The 21,969-nt window shown below is 65.6% G+C and overlaps 3 protein-coding genes across 4 annotated transcripts; 1 reads left to right on the plus strand and 2 right to left on the minus strand.

The window, feature by feature from the left end:
- Nucleotides 1–2,885: 2,885 nt before the first annotated feature.
- Nucleotides 2,886–14,117, plus strand: NPR2 (natriuretic peptide receptor 2). Its single transcript, XM_037374350.1, has 22 exons — nucleotides 2,886–3,654; nucleotides 8,221–8,420; nucleotides 8,504–8,617; nucleotides 8,890–9,025; nucleotides 9,117–9,211; nucleotides 9,296–9,428; nucleotides 9,543–9,627; nucleotides 9,740–9,860; nucleotides 10,276–10,350; nucleotides 10,517–10,594; nucleotides 10,732–10,836; nucleotides 11,077–11,148; nucleotides 11,226–11,385; nucleotides 11,459–11,614; nucleotides 11,697–11,865; nucleotides 11,982–12,128; nucleotides 12,308–12,431; nucleotides 12,563–12,631; nucleotides 12,703–12,877; nucleotides 12,962–13,060; nucleotides 13,157–13,248; nucleotides 13,417–14,117. Exons 1-22 carry the CDS (start codon nucleotides 2,916–2,918, stop codon nucleotides 13,477–13,479), a joined length of 3,207 nt encoding a protein of 1,068 aa, XP_037230247.1. The 5' UTR covers nucleotides 2,886–2,915; the 3' UTR covers nucleotides 13,480–14,117.
- Nucleotides 14,118–15,422: 1,305 nt separating this feature from the next.
- Nucleotides 15,423–17,241, minus strand: SPAG8 (sperm associated antigen 8). Its single transcript, XM_037374172.1, has 2 exons — nucleotides 16,529–17,241; nucleotides 15,423–15,684 (listed from the first exon to the last, which is right to left on the minus strand). The coding sequence occupies exons 1-2, from the start codon at nucleotides 16,925–16,927 to the stop codon at nucleotides 15,439–15,441; spliced, it is 645 nt and encodes a 214-aa protein (XP_037230069.1). The 5' UTR covers nucleotides 16,928–17,241; the 3' UTR covers nucleotides 15,423–15,438.
- Nucleotides 17,242–20,643: 3,402 nt separating this feature from the next.
- Nucleotides 20,644–21,943, minus strand: HINT2 (histidine triad nucleotide binding protein 2). 2 transcript variants are annotated; one of them, XM_037373592.1, is made up of 4 exons: nucleotides 21,250–21,930; nucleotides 21,053–21,157; nucleotides 20,896–20,968; nucleotides 20,644–20,783 (listed from the first exon to the last, which is right to left on the minus strand). In XM_037373592.1, exons 1-4 carry the CDS (start codon nucleotides 21,544–21,546, stop codon nucleotides 20,692–20,694), a joined length of 567 nt encoding a protein of 188 aa, XP_037229489.1. In that variant the 5' UTR covers nucleotides 21,547–21,930; the 3' UTR covers nucleotides 20,644–20,691. The 2 variants fall into 2 exon arrangements, with proteins under 2 accessions (XP_037229489.1, XP_037229490.1); XM_037373593.1 differs by lacking the exon at nucleotides 21,053–21,157 and having other exon boundaries at nucleotides 21,250–21,943.
- Between the last annotated feature and the right edge of the window lie 26 nt (nucleotides 21,944–21,969).

Raw genomic sequence — 21,969 nt, forward strand, 5'->3', positions numbered from 1 at the left:
GTGTTACAAAAACCCTAAAGCATGGTGACACCCAGCCCCACACACCCCAGGGAGCAGGCAGGGGGGGCAGCGAGCACACCGAGCCCCATGAGACCCCATCCCCACCTCAGCTCCTCGGCCACCACGCGCGCTTGTGGGGGGGCCCTGGTCCCACAAGGGACGCAGAGGTGTGGCAGCCCCTGTGCCCTCCGGGTGTCCGAGCGGCGGCGGGCACGGCGGGGCACGGTGCAGCCGGTGACCCCAGCCGTCGGGGTGCGCGGTGCCCGGTGTACAGCGCACCGGCGGCGGTGACCGGGCCCCCTCTACTGGCATGTACGCGCAAAGACGGGGTGCCCCGGCACCCACGGCCCCTCCCCCGCCCAGGGCACCCCATGCACCCATCCTGCCTGCAGCGAGTCCCCCCGGGGGCTGCCTCCACGCTCCTCTGCCTTTTTTTCCCCCCTTAATCTTTTTTGTTGGTGGTGGTTTTTTTAACTTGCCAGGGTTGTTGCCTCCACTGGCTGCATCCTGCCTGCCAGCAGGTCCTGAGAGAGCTTCAGCACCTCCTAGACAAGTGACTCGCTGCCTGCTCCCTGCCCGCTGCAGGCAGGGAGGGGACAGGCTGCAGGCTTTTCCCACACAGGCTGCTGCCAGCCCCTTTGCCCGCTGCTGCACCCTGCCCTGTGCCACCAAGTGAGCCCAGCTCAAGGCTTGGAAATGCCACCGTGGCTCAGGACACGAGCCCTGTGGCTGGGCTGCCTGGCCTGGGGGCATGTGAGGGGCACAGAACCTGGCACCGTGGGCGCCCTGGCAGCCCCCTGCAGCAGGGCAATTTTACAGAGGCTGTGGTCGCTGGTGGGATTGTCACCAATCCACCATGCCTAGCCCCACACCCCATGGGGGAGCACGGCCAGACCCTTCCAGGTTCTCCTATATTTGTTGCCGGCTGGGTTTCACCGTCCTGCGGCAGCGCTGTCCTTCATCTCAGGCACTGCTGCCGGCTCCGTGCCGTGGCTGGACGTGGGTATTTATAGCTGGCAAACCAATCTGCCCGGCTCGGGTTGTGCCGGCCTGGATGAGCTGAGCTCCGTGACCCTGCAACGGGAAGGACCTGCCACTCATGGTGGGGACACCTGCAGTGGCACCAGCAGGGACAGCAAGAGGGGCCGTGATTCCTGGCAGCCCCAGCCGCTGAGGGACCCATGCTGGGTCACCCCAAGGGTACCACACGCCTGTGACTCTGTTCTGCTCTGGTGTCCTGCCCCAAATCCCAGGAAGGGACAGGGACTCCCTGCCCACCGCTCAGCACAGCATCCCTCACACATCCCACACCCGACGGGACCTTGCAGGGACAGCGGTACCAGCAAGACCAGCGGGGTCCCTGTGCAGCCACTGGACTCTGGCTGCAGTCCTCTCTGTGCCCCACACACGCATGTTGCCCCCCCCCAGCTCTGAGCCATGGGGCAGGGGCTGTCAGCGCGAGCACACACCCCGCCATGGGAGCAGGCAGCAGGCTGGGAATGAGAGGAATGCACCGCAGGCATGCTGCGCCCGCCGAGCCCCCCCTGCCCCAGTGAGGCCCCCCCCCTGCAAACGCAGGGCCCGTCTGTGTCCCCCGAGGCTGTGGCAGGCCCCCAGGCAGCCGGGGCTGGCAACGCCTCGGGTCCTTCCCCAAATCCCTGGGGAGGACCGGCACTGCCCTGCCCGGGTAATCCCAGCTCCCACAGCGTCCCGGGGGGTTGCGCAGGGCTCCCTGCACCACAGCTAGCCCTTGTCCCCAGAGCGCTCCCCTGTGCTCCACGGACTGTCCCTCGGAGCCTCTGCTCCCCACACAGTCCCCCACCCTCCTACCCCACCACCCCACAGCCCTGTGTCCCATTGCACAGGGGTTGGAGCCCTAAAACCCACCGTGGTGACATGCCCACTGCCTCCAGCCCCCCCCCGGCATCCCCTGCCCTCAGCCCCCCCTAGCTCGACCGCCCCGGCCAGGCCATGTATCAAGCAGGGACAGGCAGCGGGGACACCAGATCCCTGTGGCGTGGCCCCCACTTGCACCCTCCGCTGCTGGGAGGACATCCTGGGTGTCAGCGTTGTCTGGATGCCCAGGGCATCGCACTTCTCAGAGCCTGATTCCCCGGTCGCCCCCCTGCATCCCAAATCCCCCGACCTCCCCAACCCCCTCCCCTGCCCCCAGTAGGGATACCCACACCCAAGGCACCGGATGTTCCCTGAAAGGGAGGGCCCCCTCCCCAGAGCCCAGCTCGCCCTGCACCCCACAGCCCAAGACCCCCCTGAAATCCCTGGTGGGGTGCCCTCCCCTACAGCACACCCAGAGCCGTGTACCCCCTCACACCCCACAGCGGGGGCACCCCTCTCCAGAGCACCCCTCGGCAAGGCCCCGTTGCGCACAATCCCTGCACCCCATCGCCCAGGGCATTCCCCAGCTCCAGGGGGGACCCCCAGAATGGGGCATCCCCTCCCCAACCCGCAGCCAGTGGGGCTACCTGCAACCCGGACGCCCCCCTCCCACCCACCCTCCTAGACCCCCTAGAGCCCAGCCACCCCCTCCTCAACCTCTGCCAACTGCGGGCCGCCCGACACGGAAAGCCCCCTCCCCAACCCCTCCACCGGCGACCCACAGAAGGCGAGCACCCCGCCACCCCTCCAACCCTGCCCTCCCGGAGCCAGTGCGCGCCTCCCCCGCCCCCCGCCCCACTAGCCCCCCGCCCCGGCCCCCCTCTCCGGGGACACCGCCCCCCGCCCCCGCCGCGGTGCCGCCCACCCCCGTGCCGCCCGTCCGGGCGGGGAGCGGCGGCAGAGGGCGCTGGCCGGCCCGGGGCGGTGCCGCCCGGGGGAGGGCGCAGGCGGCGGGGCGGGGGCGCGGCGGGGCGCAGGAGCCGCGGGCGGCGGCCGGGGCGGAGGAGCCAGCGCGGCCCATGGCTCCGCGGCTGCCGCTGCCGCTGCTGCTGCTGCTGCTGCCGGCGGCGCTGCTGGTGCCGGCGGCGGCGGGAGCGGGCCGGCGGGCGGCGACCCCCGACGGGGCGGCCGCCAACTTGACGGTGGCGGTGGTGCTGCCCGAACGCAACGTGAGCTACGCGTGGGCTTGGCCGCGCGTGGGGCCGGCGCTCAGCCTGGCGCTGGAAGCGCTGGAGCGGGGCGACCCGCCGCTCCTGCCGCGGCCCTTCTCGGTGCGCGTCGAGTTCATGAGCTCGGAGCTGGAGGGCGCTTGCTCCGAGTACGTGGCACCGCTCAACGCCGTGGACCTGAAGCTCTACCACGACCCCGACGTCCTCTTCGGGCCGGGCTGCGTCTACCCCGCTGCTTCCGTGGGGCGCTTCGCCTCGCACTGGCGGCTGCCGCTGATCACCGGCGGGGCGGTGGCGGCCGGCTTCAGCCGCAAGCGGGAGCATTACAGCACGACGGTGCGTACCGGGCCCTCGGCCCCGAAGCTGGGTGCCTTCGTCTCCCACCTCCACGCCCACTTCAACTGGAGCGCCCGCGCCGTCCTCCTCTACGTGGACCGCAAGACTGACGACCGACCCTACTACTTCACCGTCGAGGGGGTCTACCAGGAGCTGCAGGACGGCAGCAACCTCACCGTGCGCCACCACATCTACTCTCCCGACGAGGGCGGCCCCGACACCGCCGTGCACTTCATCAAGGCCAACGGGCGCGGTGCGTGGGGAGGGGGCGGGGGGGGGGCTCCGCGGGACAGGGCTGAGCACTCGGGGCGGGGGAGGGGGGGGGGAGGGGGGCGGGGAGCGGAGCGGCCGGGGCTCCCCGCGGGGGAACCGCACGGGGCTCGGAGAGACGGCAAAATCTTCCGTGGGGCGCAGCGAGGGGCTGCAGATGTGGTGGGATCCGTGAGGGGACAGGGGTAGGGTGGAACCTGTCTGGGGCACAGTGGGGGGACAGGGGTGCTGTGGAGCACACACGGGGCACAGCAAGGGCTTGAGGGTGCAGTGGGACCTGTCTGGGGCGCAGCAAGGGGACAGAGACGAAGTGGGACCCGGGTAGGACACAGTGAGGGACCGGGCACACGGTGGAACCCGTGTGGGGCACAGCAAGGGCTTTGGGGGCCACTGGGATCAGTGTAGGGCACAGCAAGGGGCTAAGAGGGCAGTGAAATCCCTGTGGGGCACAGTAAGGGGACACAGTGGGATGCATGTCGGGCACAGGGAGGGGCTGGGAGCACAGTGGGGACCCATGTGAGGCATGGGGAGGGCTGGGCAAAGCGGGTTGTATATGCTGTGCAGCAGGGGGTGGGCACGTTTTGTCACGGTGGGGCTGGGGGAGCAGCGGGACCTGCACAGGGAGGTGGGTGCACAGGGGACCAGGCAGGACCTGAGACCCCCAGGTCACCCTGGTGCCAGTGAAGGGGGTCCAGAGCAGGGTGAGGAGTCACAGGGTCCCCTTCCCTGCCCCCCAGCCTGGTCACCCTGTGCTGGGGGACAGCTGGGGTGGACCCTCACCTTGGTGGGATGTGTGGTGTGAGGGGCACTGGGGCCACCCTATGCTCTGTGTTGGCATGATCAGGGTGTCCGTGGGGGCAGGCAGGACCCAGCCACCTCCTTGGAGGCTGAAGGTGATGGTGTGGACGTGGCCGCCTGAAGGGCAGCTCCGGCTGTTGTTACATGCCTAGAGCAGCCTGGTGCCGACACATGGAGGTGGCTGTGCCATGCTTGGGCAGAGCCCCCCAGCCTGGCACCTGAGTGCCCTGAGCTGTCAGTGTCCCCGTTGTGCCCCAGGGAGGGGGCTGGGGATGGCCCCACCCTGATGATGGAGGGATAAATCAATGTTGTGCCTTTGGAGTGCCCCAGGAGAGCGGCTATACTGGGAGCAGGAGGAAATGGAGGGGCTTACGGAGGCAGCTAGAGAGCAAGGGCAGCCTGATGCGCTTTCATTATTGATGAGCAGGGTTTATTGATCCCGGAGCCAGCCGCTCCGTGATGCTTCTTAATGGATCCTGAGATGCTTTGTCATTAAGAAGGACATCGAGCCGCGACGATTGGAGCCAGATGGGCCAGCGGGAGATGTGGCCAAGGCTGTGTGGGATGAGGCTGGAGGCGTGTGGCTGGGGTGCTTTGGGGTGCTGGACCAGGTTCGCCCAGGGTTGAGGCTGGTGGGGCTGGGCATCCCATGGTAGGCTGCAGGACCTGAGCAGCTTCTGGCTACCTCTCTCGTTTGCTTGGCCAAGAGGCTGGGATGAAAGCTCCCTGTGTGCACCGTCACCAGCCGTGGAGTGTGGAGCTTTGTGTGGGATGGGGGCAAAGCACCCCGCAGTGAAAAAGGTTAAAATCAGCGATTTCTGTCAACGTTTCCGGTTTGGTGCCGTAAATCACCCTGGTGGGAATAGATCTCTCCTGGTGCAGGCAGGGGGTCGTGGCTGCTGGGGGAGGATGCCAGGCGTGGGCAGAGACCTGGGGGCCTTCTGAGCTGGGATGTGGGAGGGTCTGGGCCCCTATGGCCGCAGCCCGGAGCGGGGCGCAGAATGTGAGGCTGAGTGCTTGGCCCCGCAGGGGTGGGTGCTTAGGGCTGTGATGCTGATGTTAGTTACATGCTTTCCTAACCTCGGGCTGTGGGGGACTGAGTAGGGACCCTGCAAGTCTGTCCTGGGGGTGCCCATCCCTGCATGGTGGGGCACGGAGAAGGAAGCAGGAGCTTTGGTCAGAGCTACATCTGTGTCCATGCCCTGCAGCGATACCGCGTCATCCCTCTTGGTGTCACCTTCCTTCTCCCAGGTGACCAGCAGGATTTTGGTAAACATTTCCAGGGGAAAGCTGCTTCTGTGTCCCACCATGTGTCCCCAGTGCTGCCTAACCCTGACATTTGTGGCTCTGAAGAGCAGGCATGGCGGGATGTAGGTGCATCACCCTGTCCCATGCATGGCCCCCTCACACTTCCCATTGCCCCTCTTACTGGTGTCTGGGTGACGTGCAGGGGCCCACGTCTCTCCTGCCACTTGCAAAAGCGCTGATATAATTAGAGCTGTGGTTGAGGGAATTACCGGAGCATCTGCCCACAAAGCCCAGGTCTCCTGCCTGGGGAGATGGCTGGGTGCTGCTGGCAGGAGGGGAGTGCATTTGGTCCTCATCCCTGCAGTTCCCCTGGGTGTGGGATGGCCACTTGACTGGGGTGAGGGTCTCTGCGCTGCAGTGCCCTGTGCTGATGACGCTGCTCAAAACAGATTTGCAGGGATTTGCTTCCCCAAACCAGGATTCGCCCTCACTTCAAGGTTATCTTCCATCATGCAGGGGTCGGGCAGCATCCTGCCACCCTGTCTGCATGCTCGTGGTCCTGCCTGTCCCTTGGGGCCATGCACCCTGCCTCCTGCATCACGGGCACACACTAAAGAAATGCCTGGGGGCTGCATGCACCCCAGCCTCGCAGGACCTCATTCCCCTTGTCCTCAGTGATGATAAAGTTGCCTTTGACCATTCGCAGACCCCTGGGGGGTTCTGTGAGCAGGCAGGGGTGCTGCTGGCTGGGCGGGAGGCTGCCAGCTGGAGACAGCTGCCAGTGTCATGAAAAGCCCCAAGCGTTGACCCTTCCCTTCTGCACAGCTCCTGCAAGCTGTCCCCAGGGAGCCATCCAGGCGCCATTGATCCCCATGCTCGGCGGCCTTTGACCAGGCAGGCTTTTGCTGCCGCCACCGCAGGGGCTGGCTGCCCATGGTGTCCCACCATCTGCTACCAGCTGTTGCAGCTCCCCAGCCTGTGTGGTGCTGTGGGCCGCCTTTTCCTGGCGCCTGTGATGGGATGGGGAAAGCTCCATGCTGTGTCCCCATGGCGGGGGACCCTCAGCCTCTGCGTGCTGGAAAGATGCTGCGCTGTCCATCCTGGCTGAGAAATTTGGGTACAGCACATTTCTGGGTGCGGGACTAGTGAAGTGGGGAAGCCAGGAGTGTTTATTTGAGGTTTTGCAGCACTCAGAGGGAAACCATTTCAGACCATGAAACGGGCTTTTGCTCATGCACAGCCCAAGCTACTGCAACTCCCCTCTCTCCCGTGCCCAGGACCAGCTCCCCACATCGCTGTGGGTTTCCTGTGCCCAGGGTGGCTCTGCTGGGTTTCTTCCCCCACCCATGGGCTGCCTCGCTGCCTCCATGGGCGACCCTGTCAGCCCTGCTGCCTGCACGGCCGGGTGTCCTCCAGCAGCTGGGACACTGTCCCAGGGCATGGGGCTTCCTTGCTGTCCCCAGCACTCCCCACGCTCCAGATCCAGCTGGGGCGCCGGGCCCCATGCAGAAGGGCTGCGTGCTGGGGCCAGTGCCCGAGCGTGACATTCCTACAGCACCCGCCGCCTCCTCTGTTGCTCAATCCCGGGTTCCCAGCCAGGCTGGCTGGAGCAGGGGCCCTGGTTTTCCGGGGGGAGGGAAGAGGCAGTGGCAGGATCCTCAGCAAGGGCAAGGAGGGCCCCTGCTCGGGGGGGTTTCAGACACTCTTGGGCACCCATCCCCATGGCCCACGGTGCCCTGTGCCAGCCCCATGCTGCCCCGACACAGCACCTGGGTGAGCATCCCAACAGGGCTGGCTGAGCCCCCAGCAGCGGGTGGGGGCACGTGGGGTGGCCAGCCGGGCCCCAGACACCCCCTTGCCGCGTGGGTCGCACTAGCGAGATGCTCTGTTTCCAATTAGCGCCGGCGGCCGCAGAAGGTGCTGGAATCCGGGAACCTGCGCATTCCTGCCGCACGGCTGGCCAGCCACAAACCCAAACATGGGTTTGTCCCATTCCTCAGCCCGGGTTCCCCAGGGGCCTCCGGCGCACGGCCCCAGTGCCTCTCCTGGCCCCCAGGTCCCCTGTCTGGGGCTGGTGGGGAGCAGCTGGGGATCTGGTGCCAGAGGAGACAGCCCCTGGGTGGCTTTTGCTGGAGCAGGATGCATGTGGGTGCTGGAGCAGAGCGTGTGGGGTCTGTGCATAGGGTTGCATATTTTGGAGCAAGGGTTCCCCTGTTCTCCTTTCCCCCTTCAGCCCAAGGTAGCTGGTGGGGCAAGGGTGGGTCAGGGCCAGTGAGGGTGGTGGGGCTGAGTGGGCTCTGTGGCCATGGGTCACGTAGCATGAGAAGGTGGTCAGCCATGCACTCCCCCATCTGCCTGCTCCGTCCTCCCCACAGCCGTTGAGTGCGCCCCTGGGGCTGTTCTGCCCGTTGCCCCAAGGGAAAGCATCCCACCCCACACCTGTTGTGCGCTGGGTAGGGGGTGTGTGGCATTGCCCCCCTGACATGCCATGTCTGGCCAGCAGTGGTGTATCTCTGTGGGCCACCGGAGATGCTGCGGCAGATCATGCAGCTGGCTCAGCAGGAGAACCTCACCAATGGTGACTACGTCTTCTTCTACCTGGATGTCTTCGGGGAGAGCCTGCGGGGTGACTCTGCCCGCGACCCCTTCAAGCCCTGGCAGCAGAGCCCAGGCCAGGACTCGGGGCTCCGTGAGGCTTTCCAGGTGAGCTGCACCCGCCTGCCTGAGGACAGGGACCTCCTCAGCCTGGCCTCAGTGTGTGAATGGGGTGCTGTGCTCGGTTGCAGATGGTGCTGGTGATCACCTACTATGAGCCCCAAAACCCCGAGTACCAGCACTTCCAAACCCAGCTCATCCTTCGAGCTAAGCAGAAATTTGGGGTGCAGCTCAACTACTCCCTGGTGAGTGAGCCCCCCTGCATGATGGGGCAGTGGGGACCCTCTGCATGGGGCTGTGGCACCTCACCAGGATGCAGGGGGTGGGACACAGCCACAGGCAATGCCCAAGGGGCCATTCCTGGTCTGAGCAGCCATGGGCACTGCCATTCCCCCGGGGTGCATGTTGGCTCCCATGTGAGGTTATGGGGTTGTGGGTGGGTACATGACCCTGGTGTGGGGCTCCTGGGGTGCTCCCATGCATGTGGCCACAGGTGTGCTGAAGTTCCCTCTGACAGATGAACCTGGTGGCGGGGTGTTTCTATGATGGGATGCTGCTGTATGCCATGGTGCTGAACGAGACCCTGCAGGAGGGTGGCTCCAAGAAAAATGCCACCCACATCATTGAGAAGATGCGAGATCGCAAGTTCCAGGGTAACGGTGGGACAGGGGCAGCTGGACTGAGGGTGCCACGGGGGTGGTGGAACCCGGTCCCTGTCCCACCTGGGTCTTGCTTCTCCCACAGGAGTGACGGGACTGGTGAGCATGGATAGCAACAATGACCGGGACACCGACTTCAACCTATGGGCCATGGGCGATCCCGAGAGCGGGCAGTACGAGGTGGGGGCTGGCACTGGGATCCTGCCAGCAGCTGGGGCTGGGGGGCTGGGATGCTGGGGGCGGCCTCAGCTCTCTCTGCCATAGGTGGTGGGACACTACTCGGGTGTGGAGAAGCAGATCCACTGGCTGGGACGACCCATTCCCTGGGTGAAGGGGGCCCCCCCCTTGGACAACCCACCCTGTGTCTTCGACGTGGACGACCCCTCCTGCGATAAAAGTGGGTGTACTCGGTCTCCATGTCCCTTGGTCCCCAGCACCTTTCCCTGAGGGTGCATGATAGCCTGGCACCTGTGGCCAGGTGGGCCACACTAACATCTCCTCTTGCCCACAGCCCCCCTCTCCATGCTGGCCATCGTGGCTTTGGGCACTGGCCTCACCTTCGTCATGTTTGGCATCTCCAGCTTCCTCATCTTCAGGTCAGTCGGGGCTGGTGGAGCCTCTGGGTACTGGTACCCATCAGCCTGGTTTGGGGCAGGGGGGCAGGCAGGGCAGAAGAGTATGGGGGCCTGACCCCTGTGTGCCCCCCAGGAAGCTGATGCTAGAGAAGGAGCTTGCCAGCATGCTCTGGAGGATCCGCTGGGATGAGCTGCAATTTGGGAGCCCTGAGCGGTACCACAAGGCAGCAGGCAGCCGGCTCACCCTATCCCTGGTGAGACCTTCCTGCCCTGGGGCACCACCCTCTTCCTGCCCCTGCCCCGTCCTCCCTCCCTGCATGACAGCTCTTCCCTGTTGATCCCCTCCACAGCCCTCCATCCCCTACAGAGCCACAGCCCCGCTGTGTCCATCCCTTACACAGCCCTGCATCCTCTACAGAGCACCATACCTCATCAGGCCCCTGTGTGGCCTTCCGTCCCCTACACGGCCACATGTTACCCATACCCTACACACCTTACACCCCCTGTAGTGCACCATACCTCATCCTGTAGCCCTTGCCTTCCCTACAGAGCATGCAGGGAAGCCCTTCCCTTCGGAGCTTGTCCTGCCACCATCCCTTGCACACCCCTGGGGGTGCCTGCCATGCTGCACTCCAGGGTCCCCATCCCTAACCCCCTCCTTCCCTGCAGCGTGGCTCCAGCTACGGCTCCCTGATGACCACCCATGGCAAGTACCAGATCTTTGCCAACACCGGCCACTTTAAGGTCAGTGCAGCAGACGGGGAGCTGAGCTCTCCCCTGAGAACCCCCCAGCCCTGTTGGGGTGCTTCCCTTCAGCTGTAACCCCACCCTGCGGCATGCTGGCACCTTCTTCCCCTCCCCAAATCTGCCCAATGGGCACTGACCTCTTCCACCCTCCCTGGCACCGCAGGGCAACGTGGTGGCCATCAAGCACATCAACAAGAAGCGCATCGAGCTGACACGGCAGGTGCTCTTCGAGCTGAAACATGTAGGTTTGGGGTCTGGGCTGCAGTGGGTTCCCTGCTTGGGGGTGCAAGGGCTGGTCCTGGCACAGTGGGTGCTGGTGGGAGCAGCAGCCCATCCCATCTGACCTTAAGCCTGTCTTGGCTCTGCTTCCACCTCCAGATGCGGGACATCCAGTTCAACCACTTGACTCGCTTCATCGGGGCATGCATTGACCCCCCCAACATCTGCATTGTCACTGAGTACTGCCCACGGGGCAGCCTGCAGGTAGGGGGGCTTGGGGGCACTGGGGGTGACCTGGCTGGGCTGGGCCTTGAGGACAGGGCTATAGATGCTGTGGCCACCCAAGCCCCACAAGACCTGCAGCAGAGCTGCACAAGCAGGTGTCAGATGCCAGTGGAGGGGAGGAGGTGGGTTCCTCAGAGTCCCCCCACAGTTGGGTGCTTGGTGAGGCTGGTGCTGGCATCACCACCCCTTGGGTGGAGTCCACTCAATGTGCTGCCCCAGGATGTCCTGGAGAATGAGAGCATCAACCTGGACTGGATGTTTCGCTACTCCCTCATCAACGACATTGTCAAGGTACTCAAGTGAGGGGCACAAGGGTCTGGGGGAGGTGCCTGAGGGATGCCAGCTTCCCCGTGTCTTATCTGTCCCAGGGAATGGCTTTCCTGCACAATAGCATCATTGGCCACCACGGCAGCCTCAAGTCATCCAACTGTGTGGTGGACAGCCGCTTCGTGCTGAAGATCACCGACTACGGGCTGGCCAGCTTCCGCACACCCTGCGACAGCGAGGACACGCATGCCCTTTATGCCAGTGAGTGCCTGCTCAGGAGGACCAGGGGGATGGGGTGACCCTGCCTCACCACTCTGTGTCTGTGTCCCACCAGAGAAGCTGTGGACAGCTCCAGAGCTGCTGCAGAAGGGGCGTCTGCCCACGCCAGGCATGCAGAAAGCCGATGTCTACAGCTTTGGTATCATCATGCAGGAGGTTGCCCTACGCAATGGCCCCTTCTACATCGAGGGCATGGACCTGAGCCCCAAAGGTGAGGGTAGGGGGCAAGCGTGGGGTAGTCCTGTCCCCGACGGGGGCGGTCCAAGTGCTCACCATCGGCCACCCCCTGACAGAGATTGTGCAGAAGGTGCGTAACAGCCAGAAGCCCTTCTTTCGCCCCTCCATTGACATCGGGGTGCACAGCGAGGAGCTGGCAGTGCTGATGGAGCGCTGCTGGGCGCAGGAGCCGGCTGAGCGCCCTGACTTCGGCCAGATCAAGATCTTCATCCGTAGATTCAACAAGTGGGTGGCTGGCGAGTGGGGTGGGGGTGGCCCTGGGCAGCAGCAGGGACTGCTGTGGGGGCAGTGGTTGGGGGGACACCTCTTCCTGACGGCGCCAGCTGCCTGCACCCCGGCAGGGAGGGCAGCACCAGCATCCTGGACAACCTGCTGTCGCGCATGGAGCAGTACGCCAACAACCTGGAGAAACTTGTGGAGGAGCGGACGCAGGCCTACCTGGAGGAGAAGCGGAAGGCTGAGAACCTCCTCTACCAGATTCTGCCCCAGTGAGAGAGGGAGAGATGGGAGCATGTGGGTCTGGATGTTGGCATGGGGTTAGCATGCACCCACTGCTGTGCAAGCATGGGGTCCCTTGCCAGCTCTCCATGCTGGTGAAGGGCAAGGGACACAGGAAGAACGAGTTTTTGGGGTGGGAGCCCACTACCATCCTCCCTGTCATCACCAGCTCTGTTGCGGAGCAGCTGAAGCGTGGGGAGACAGTGCGGGCCGAGGCTTTTGACAGTGTCACCATCTACTTCAGCGACATTGTGGGCTTCACTGCCCTCTCGGCCGAGAGCACCCCAATGCAGGTGAGAGCAGGGCTTGGGGGGTGGCCCCCCTGCAGGAGTGGCAGGGGCAATTCATACCCTGGCAGTGCCATCCGTGGTGCTAGGGGGGACATGCCCGCTACCAGCCCTGCATGCACCCTTCTTCCATCCAGGTTGTGACGCTGCTGAATGATCTCTACACTTGCTTCGACGCCATCATCGACAATTTTGATGTCTACAAGGTGAGGGGGTGGCAAGCCGTGAGGTGGGCAGTGAGGAGCCCAGGTTATACCCACTGTCCCTGACTCCACAGGTGGAGACCATCGGGGACGCCTACATGGTGGTGTCAGGGCTGCCAGTGCGCAATGGGAAGCTCCATGCCCGTGAGATTGTCCGCATGGCCCTGGCCCTGCTTGATGCTGTCAAAACCTTCAAGATCCGGCACCGGCCCAATGACCAGCTCCACCTGCGCATCGGCGTACACACCGGTGAGCCCCCACATTGGCTAGCACCAGCTGGGGGATGCTCGCTCACCTGCCCTGCAGTAGCTCCAGACATCTCTGTCCCCATAGGTCCTGTGTGTGCTGGAGTCGTGGGTCTGAAGATGCCGCGGTACTGCCTCTTTGGGGACACGGTGAACACTGCATCCCGCATGGAGTCCAATGGCCAGGGTGAGCCGTGGGGCTGGCAGCTGGGGTCTGGTGCTACAGGTCGTGCCCTGCTCCCAGACCCATCCATGTTCCCTTTTGCCCCCCTGTGCCACCCAGCCCTGAAGATCCATGTCTCGTCCACCACCAAGGAAGTCCTGGATGAGTTTGGCTGCTTTGAGCTGGAGCTGCGTGGGGATGTGGAAATGAAGGTGAGAGCACAAGGACGCCGGTGGGGTGCCCACCCTTCCTGGCACAGGGGCATGTGATGCGTGGGTGGGTCAAGGCTGGGACCTTTTGTCCTCCTCTGTGCTGGGGATGGCACCCAAGGAGCAGCAGTGGCTGGAGGGAGGGTCTCACCACTCCCCTCCCCTGCCCAGGGCAAGGGGAAGATGCGGACCTACTGGCTGCTGGGTGAGAGGAAAGACCCCAAAGTCGTCTGAGCCCCATGGCAGTGGCGCAGGCCCCCAGCCCCGATGGGACTGCCAGCACTTCCCACTGCCTGGACTTCCACGACACACTGGCATCCCCCCATCACTGCAGCCCACCACCACCACCACTGCAGCCCCCCTGCTTCAGCAGGGCCCAGGCGTGGGGGGCTAGCAGCCACGGCACCGCAGGCCCCCCCTCCATCGGCACCAGCAAAGCCCACTTCCCCCTGCAGCCTCTGCTGGAGGGGGGGCTGGCCCCAATCCAGCCCTGGGGACCCCATATCCCCCCATCCTCCGAGGTCCTACTGCCCCTGCCCTCTCCCTTGTGGCTCAGCTGGCTCTGAGCCGCTCCTGGGGCCTGGCTGCCCCACAGGGCACTTTGCCGTCTCTTTTCAGTACCTCGTCCCCAGCAGAAGTTGTGCCCACATCACCCCCTTCCTGGGGGGGGGCGCGGAAATGGGGGGCTCCTGCCAAGACTGACCTCGTGGTGAGGGCAGGGTTCAATGCCGCACCTCTCCCCCCTCCTCAAGTCTTCCCCTCCCCTGTATATAGCCCCACCGGGTCATGTAAATACCCCCCTCCCCCAGGTGTAAATATAGGAGTCACTGCAAACTATTTTGTTGAAATACAAACTTCCCCAAATCCTTCCATCCCCTGACCTCTGCTTCACTCTGCCCTGGAGTGCCAAGTGGGTGGGTGGGGGGAGGAGGGGGGCAACACTGAGCTCAGCCTGTGCTGGGGATGGCTGCCTGGAGCATCCCAGAGCATCGTAGCCCAGGGGTCCGGCTGCAGCATGGGGTGGGTAGTCTGGGCGCAGGGAGCTGGTGCGGGTGGCTGCAGGGCTGGCGAGGGCTCAGGGTGTTGCTGGGAAGGCAGAGCCACCGCGGCCGGCGGGGTTTGCTTTGGCGCCAGGGCAGCAGTGCGTTCCTCTGAGCTCATGCTCTGGCCGTGCCACCGCCACCTCTTGCTGGAACCCACCTGTGCCTGGGGACGGGGCCGCGTGTCATCTGCTGTGGCCGCTGGGAGAGGGCACATCCCAGGGGATGGGGCTGTGTCAGGGGCTCTCCCTCCGTGCCCAAGGAGCAAGGCTTGGGGTAGTAGCATGTTTTGGGGCAGCAGTGACTTGCAGAGGGGCTGGAGGGTGTCCCCATGCCCGTGCTGCATGGTCCCACAGGGATCAGGACATGGTGCTCTGCCTCCAGATGCCCAGCCTGAGGACAGCCCTGGGGCAGCAAGGACCCTGGGACCACCTTGCTTTTTATTGCTTGTAGGGCTGGAGCCGGCTCCTCAGAGGGGCACAGGGCAGGGGCTGCTTTAGGTCCTTGGTGATGGGAGTGGAGAAGACTGCGTTCCTCCGAAAGGGACTGTCCCTGCTGCGGATGCTGGTGACACCCTGGAGGGAAGTGGAGAGGTCCCTGTCAGCAGCTGAGTCCCCCAGGTGCTGGCAGGGCAGGGTGCTGGGGGGCTTACAGGCAGGCTGTGGGCTTGCTCCAGCCAGAAGCTGCAAGGCTGCTCCGTGTAGTAGTTGTGGGGCTGCAGATGGAAGCAATGTGACACGGGGCGGGGGGAGCAGCATGCCTGGGGGGACACGGGAGCCTTGCAGGCTCCCTGAGGGATGCCGCAAGGGAGGGGTGGGGGACCGTTCCCTGCCTGTACCTGGGTGGTGGGCAGTGGTGTGAACTGGCAGCCCCTGGCACAGTAGTCCCGGTGCGTAGTAGAGACTGACTCCATGGGCATCCTTGGGGGACAGATCTCCTGCAGCATCTCCTTCCTGGTGGCAGAGCAGAGCCCACACCCCTCAGCTCTGGGGTCATTTCTCCCACCCCAGGCAGGCACCTGCAGCAGGGTCCCCTCCTCCGGGGCATGGCTCCAGGGGTGGGTGGCATGTGGGGACGCAGGCTTGCCTGTATTTCTGGTAGAGCTGGGACTCCAGCATGACCTCCCGCTGCCCTGCCAGGAGGTAAGGTGCCATCAGCCCTGCAGCAAAGGTCCCCTTGCTGCCTTTTGGTAGGGCACACAGCTTGGTGGGAGGGGCTCAGCCTCACCTCGTCCCAGCAGCCGGGCCCTGTGTGGCAGGCGGTAGGTGTCCTTCATGGTGGTGCTGTCAGTGGACCGGGAGGACTGGTGGACCAGCAGCCCATGGTGGCCATGCCAGTGGGTGGAGGCTTCACTGCCTGGCTGCTGCCCTGGCGTGAGGTCCAGGTGGTTTGTGGCTTTCTGGGAACACAGAGTTGGGGCTGCAGGAAGGTGCAGGAGCCCACCCTGCAGTGCCCCATGCCCACCTCTGGTTTTTAGGCTTTTGATAGTCCCATGGGTCTCTGGGGAAGACTGGGAGGTAAGCTTAAGTCACCCCTCCTGCTGTTGGCAAGCAGGGGGTCACTGCCCCATACCTGAGGCCATGCTGTGCAGTCAGGTGGCTGATGTGAGCACTGGGAGCAGCCCTGGGGGCACAAGCTGCAAAAGGGGGGACAGTCCTTCCAGCCAGCTCCCTGGGAAGGTCGGTGTGGGGACAGCTGCAACCTGGGCAGAGTTGACCTCTTCTGCTTGCCAGGGGTCAGCTGGCCTTGTACAGCCACCCCAACCTCCTGAGTGCCCAGGCTGCCCCTATGGCTGGGCAAGCGTCTTACAGCACTTGCACAAACCTTGGGGTCCCCAGGCTGTGGCATGGCTTGGCCCATGTGCCCCCCAAAGCCTGGCTTGTCCAGGCAGCCATCTTTGTGATGGGCTGTGACACCCAGCTCTTGCTGCCCTTGCAGCAAGCTCCTGGCTCTTCTCCCAGAGCCTCACCATCGCTCCCCACATGCCTGCCCATCCCAGAGCCTTTCCATCGCTCCCCACATGCCTGCCCATGCCTTTTGTGCTATTGAATTTCATCCCCTTTCCATCCTGCTGGGCTCAAGGTCATTCAGGGAGCTCTACCTTGGCCAAGGGCAGCTATTTAAAGAGAGGGGGCTGCCCAGGAGCAGGAAGCTTCACAGGATCAGCATGTGGGACAACACAGTGGAGAAGGTTTTGAAGAGAATGTCCCTTTATGGCTCCCCAGGCAGTGATGGGGACTTACCTCCTCCTGCCAGTTGCGGATCAGGCAGCTCCCACGGGACACCAACTGGCTGGGCTGCCCTGCTGGCATCTGCAGGAAGGGGGGCAGCACCAGCCCCACGATGGGGGACACCTTGCCAGGACGAGTTCCCTGCTTTCCATGGCAGGGCGGCAGCTCAGCCCCACTGGCATCCTTCCCAGCTTCAGCAGGTGTCACCGCACTGGGCACAGCTGGCAGGGCCATGGCGGGCAGCTCAGCCGGGGCCCACAGCATCCCCTGGGGCACCTCAGCTGTGACCATTGGTGTCTCCCTGTGGCACTGGGGCTTCTCCATGGGCACCTCAGGCAGGAGGACGTGGCTCTGGGCCCTGACTGGACGCAGTGGCCTCTTTACAGGGTACACAGGAGGCATGTGGCCCATCGGACCCAACCTGCAGGTGGGGACGGTCCCTGAGGAAAGGCGGTGGGGTGCATCCCTCAGCCTCCCCCTTGCCCACCATGTCCCCAGCCCCTACCAGTGTGGGCTGGGCCCTGAGGCCAGGGGTCCCGGGACCCTCGTCGTGTTACCCCCACCCCAGGGTGAGGGACAAGGATCAGCTGTCCCTTTAGGGGGCAGAAGCAGTGCCTGCTGATGGGTCAGCGCTCTGCAGGGATCACCCTGTCCATGGCTCCTTTCCCCCTCCTTGGCCCCCACCCCCACTTGCAGCAACGTCCCCCCCGGTGTCCCCAGCTCAAGCTCTGCCCCCCAACGCCCCCTGTGCCCCGTCCCGCGGCTCCACAACACCCCAGCACCCCATGCGTGAGCTCCGGCCCCTACCTCCTCCCCAGGTGCCACCCCACCCAGGCAGTGCCCCGGACCCCCCCATCTTCTGTCGCCTGCCCCCTTAATGCTTACCCCCAGGCCCCTGCCCCCCAGATGTCTCCCTCGGGGGTCACCCTAACGCCCTACACGCCCCCGCCCCGGTGCCCCGGCCCGGCCCCACCCTCGGGGAGCCCCGGCCCGCCGCCGCCGTGCTCCCGTCTCCATGGCGCCTGCGCGGGGTGCAGCCGCTCCGTGCCCATGGAGACGGCAAACACCGGCCGCGCCGCGCCGCGCCCGCAAGCTCGATCGTGGCGCCGGGTGCGTGCGCACCTCCCATTGGCGGAGAGTCTGGAGGGGGCGGGGCCCATCCGGGGCGGGGCCAAGGGGCAGGAGTAGAAAGCAGAGGGGCAAGAGGGCGGGGCCGGGGGGCGGGGCCGGGGCAAGTGGGCGTGGCTGGGGCAGGAAGGCATGAAGGCACATGGCCCGGCCCAGGACTGTGGCACCCCCCAGCCGGGGATCCGTGTCACCCTGCCCCCGGCTGCCCTGGTGCCTTGGCCAGGGAGGAGGCCTGGGCCCAGACAGTGCTCACTGGGTGTGGCCTTGTGACAGGGGTGGCCCCAGAGGCTCGCGGGGGACAGGGCAGGTGGGCACTGTGCCCGGGCCAGGGCAGCTGGGCCCCACCGGGGTGGCAGGAGGGACGTGCCTGGCACCGGGCTCCTGGGGACACACTGCTCCCCATGAGTTGACCCAAGTGACCCTCCCCTGCTATTTGGGCCTGGCCCTTGGGTGCGCCTGTCAGGGACCCATGGCTGGCCCCGGGTGACAGGGCAGGATGGGCCCAGCTGGTCCCCCACAGGCACGGAGCAGCCCCCCTTGCCGCCAGCCCTCACTGGGCCCCCGTCCCCGCCGAGGCCGGGCAGAAGAAGGGCCCTTTGATAGCGCGCAGCAGGCTCCGTCGCGAGGGCTGTTATTCCAGCGTTCTGCGGTGTGTGCTGCCGGGGCCACCACGTGCTCGGCGCTGGGGCCTCTGTTTTTCCTGGCTGGGGATGTGCCTGGCCCCTCTGGCCTCGGCCGGCCGGGGCCCCCAGCGGGGACAGCTTTCCCCTCCGGGTGCTAGGCCCTGTGCCAAACAAGGGCTTCTCCAAGCCCATCTGCTAAGCAGCTGCAGGGAGGAGGGAGAGACATGCCCCAGAGCTCAGGCTCAGCAAAGGCCCCCCCCCCCTTCAATGCTTGGACTGCACCAGAACTGCTGCGGCTGGGGGTGGGTGCCTGTATGTGCCAAGGGCTGGGTGCTCGCTGCAAAGGTGTTGGGGTGCATCCTGTTGGTCGTGCCCCCATGCTTGGCCCTGGGCCTAGGGCTGGCCCCTGAGCTGCACCCATAGGTCAGCTCATGCACCCCAGGGTGCTCTTCCCAGGAGGGTCCCTGGCTTCCCCACCAGACACAGGTGGGCTTGTCCCCAGAGCAGCCAAAAGCCTGGCCAGGCAGCATGGGTGCCTGGGGAAGCCAAGGGACACTGAAGACACCACAGTAGTGTGATACAAGGACCCTGGCGATGCCAGCCCAAGGGTGTGCACTCACTGTGGGGCAAGCTGCTCCGGGGTGGCACATGGGGCACTGCTGTGGGGCAGCAGCCCTGACGCTGCTGGAGCACATCTGGCTGCCTCTCGCTGGCTGACACATCCCCCACCACTCCCCGCCCTGCTCTTTTGGGAACTTGCGTCATTTGTGATAGTCTTTGGCTGAGAAAACAGCCATCACCCCCCCACCTCACCCCTCCCAAGCCCAGCACTATGGGGCTGTGCTGCCCTGGGGATGCTTCAGGACTGAAAAAATAAACCTGGTGCAGAAGCAAACACAATTGCAGGCGTCTGTCCTCTGATCTCCTGTGCCAGCACTCACCCTCTGCCAGGCTCGGCATTCCTGGGGACTGCTCCAGGTGAGCTCTGGGGGATGATGCACTGGGGATCCTTGGCCCCTCCTTGGGGTCCCTGGGGAGATGGGGACCCCCGCCCCTCTCTGGGGTCCCCCGCCACGAGACAGGGCTGTCCCACGTCCAGGAGTGGCCCCAGCCCGTTTTGAGGCTTGAGCAGGTCTCGGAGGTGGGAAGCATCATCATCCAACATTTTTAAGGTTCGTTTACACCCCAGAAACACTCCCCACACTACACTGGGTGGGGAGGCAGGGAGCGGGGGTGAAGTGACTGGACTCTGCCACGGCCCTGTGCCGCTCCCGGGCGGCCCCCCGCCACCAGCGCCACCGAGCCGGAGGCTGAACAGAGCGGCCATTCTCCCCGGCAGGCTGTGGTCCCCTGTGCGGCTGGCAGGGGCCCAGGTGGCCCCGCCGGCGGTGCCAGGTGGGCCCGTGCGCTGCACCAGCACCGGCCCCCGCCACTAAATATAGCCCACGGCGCCCAGCGGTGGCCAGCACGGCGCGGGAGAAGGAGGCGCGGGAGAAGGAGGCGCGGGGCAGCGAGCACGCAGCTGCACACGTGCCAGCCCCCCAGCATGCGCAGCCCCCCCAGAGTTGGCCGCGGCCGCAGGCAGGCACGTGCGTGCAAGCTCAGCGTGCACACACACACGTGCTGTGTGCGTGGGGTGCTGCTGTGTTTGCCATTCAGGAGGTGGGGTCTGCGGCTTGCAACGCCATGTGTTCCACATGGTGGTGCGTGCGCAAGGGGCCTGGGGTGCACAAGGGGTCTGTGAGTGGCCTGTGTGCACCCGCCTTCACCACCGCGTGAACCCCCATCACCCCCACACGTGTCACCCCCGCGTGCATCCCCCCTGCCACCCACCCACTGCTTTGTGCCTGCACTGTGCGATGGGGGTCTGGGGTGCATGACACTGTTTTGCATGGTGGTACACGCACAGGGGGTGTGTGGTGCGAGGTGTTCTGCACAGTGGTGCACATGTTGCGGGGGCGGGGGCACACAGGAGTGCTGGGGCTCTATCATGGCAGTGGGGCTGGGTGGGTGGCCCAGGGTATGTGGGTGCTGCTGGCACTGCTCTGGGATGTTCCCCAGCTCGGGGACACCTCCATGACACCCAGCCTGCTCCCCACTTGCCCAGCACCAGCATGGGCCTTCTGCCTGTGGGATGTGGGCACCCCTTAAAAACCTCCTCCAGCAGGGGGGCTCCAGAGAATCTCCAGCACGACCAGTTGGGATGTGGGGAGCCCAGGCCCCCACTCCAAGAAGCAGGGCACCAAGTCCCACCCGTGTCCACGCCCTGGGTCCCACTGGCATGTCTTCACTGCTCTGCAGCACCCAGGGCCACCCCTGCCCAGGCTAGCCACCCCCACCCCCACGAGGGCCACCTGGACACAAAACCACCCAAGCCTCTGCCAAGGAGATGCTTTATTGGGGGGCAGTGGGTGGGCGGTGGGCTTAGCCAGGGGGCCAGCCCATCTGCCGCCCCCCCAGCACATGGAGGTGCAGGTGGTACACGGACTGGGCACCATGTTTCCCGTCGTTGATCACTGCCAGGAGAGGGACAGGCGGTCAGGCCACCCCTCCTGCACACCCCCAGCCACCCGGGACCACCGGCAAGGGTCCTCCTACCCCGTGGCACAGCACGGGACAACAACTCACCGAGGCGGTAGCCCTCCACCAGCCCCTCCGCCTGCGCCGTGCGTGCTGCCACCACCAGCAAGTGCCCCAGGAGCTGCAGGGGGAGAACGGGACGGTCGGTACCGGGCATGTGTCACTCCCCCACCCCCAAATATCCCGGAGACCCCCCTGGACTCACCTCTGTGTCCTGGGGACCCACACTGCTGATGCGGGGGATGGGGCGCTTGGGGATCACCAGGAAGTGAACGGGGGCTTGGGGGGCCACATCGCGGAAGACCAGACACTGGCGGCAGGGTGGGAGCAGGGTGAGCCCCGCACCCATGGGTGCTGCCCTCCTCCCCCTCCCATGGGACACGTGCCCTGCTGTCCCCCTACCTTGTCATCTTCGTAGAGGATGGTGGCCGGCACGCTGCGGGCGATGATCTTGCTGAAGATGGTGGGCTGCCCGCCCGCCCTCTCGCTAGCCGCCGCTGCCCGCCGCGCCTTGCCCACCTCCCCGTCCTGCCCGCCGGGCGCTGCCGCCGCCGCCCGCCGCTGGGCCGGGGGACACAGGGGCCTTAGGGGCTGCCCACGCGGGCCGCGGGGACACCGCGTGCAAGGGGGAGGGGGTGCGTGGGGGACGCGATTGGGAGTGGCGAGGTGTGTGTGTACATGGGGGGGGGCTCTGCACATGGGGGCACACGGGGGCCGTGTCCCACGGGGAGGGTGCACCCGGGGGTCACGGGATGGGGATGACGCACGGGTGCAGGCTGGGGTAAGGGGGGATGGGCGTGGGGGTGACCGCGTGCGACGGGATTCACTGGGGGTGCACGCAGGGGGTGCACGCGGGTCTGATACCCGTGGGCGTGGCAGGGAGGATGCACGCGCGGGCGACACGCACGGGAGCGACGAGGGGGGGTTCACGCGGGTGCACACTGGTGCTCCGAGGCCCCGTTGTCGCCGGAGCGTTGGGGGCCGGTGCCCACGGCGGGACTCACGCCGCCCACAGACATTGCCCGCGGGTGGGAGCAGCAGCGAGCCTGGCGCAGGGACGAGGCCCACCCCTCCCCCCACCCCCCTCCGCGCCCACCTGCCCCGCGCACAGCGCGCCCCGCG

Source organism: Falco rusticolus, chromosome Z (assembly GCF_015220075.1).
Source record: "Falco rusticolus isolate bFalRus1 chromosome Z, bFalRus1.pri, whole genome shotgun sequence".
Lineage (NCBI taxonomy): Eukaryota > Metazoa > Chordata > Aves > Falconiformes > Falconidae > Falco > Falco rusticolus.

What these genes read in the sequence shown, in the direction of transcription:
- NPR2 (XM_037374350.1), top strand. Translation starts at nt 2,916, where the DNA reads ATGGCTCCGCGGCTGCCGCTGCCGCTGCTGCTGCTGCTGCTGCCGGCG. An exon ending in GCGAGATCGCAAGTTCCAGG is followed by an intron (nt 9,026 to 9,116) that starts GTAACGGTGGGA and finishes CTTCTCCCACAG; the next exon opens with GAGTGACGGGACTGGTGAGC. An exon ending in GCGCATCGGCGTACACACCG is followed by an intron (nt 12,878 to 12,961) that starts GTGAGCCCCCAC and finishes CTGTCCCCATAG; the next exon opens with GTCCTGTGTGTGCTGGAGTC.
- SPAG8 (XM_037374172.1), bottom strand. Translation starts at nt 16,927, where the DNA reads ATGGGCCACATGCCTCCTGTGTACCCTGTAAAGAGGCCACTGCGTCCA. An exon ending in TCCGCAACTGGCAGGAGGAG is followed by an intron (nt 15,685 to 16,528) that starts GTAAGTCCCCAT and finishes CTGTGTTCCCAG; the next exon opens with AAAGCCACAAACCACCTGGA.
- HINT2 (XM_037373592.1), bottom strand. Translation starts at nt 21,546, where the DNA reads ATGTGCAGAGCCCCCCCCCATGTACACACACACCTCGCCACTCCCAAT. An exon ending in TCCTCTACGAAGATGACAAG is followed by an intron (nt 21,158 to 21,249) that starts GTAGGGGGACAG and finishes CCCTGCCGCCAG; the next exon opens with TGTCTGGTCTTCCGCGATGT. An exon ending in TGGGTCCCCAGGACACAGAG is followed by an intron (nt 20,969 to 21,052) that starts GTGAGTCCAGGG and finishes CTCCCCCTGCAG; the next exon opens with CTCCTGGGGCACTTGCTGGT.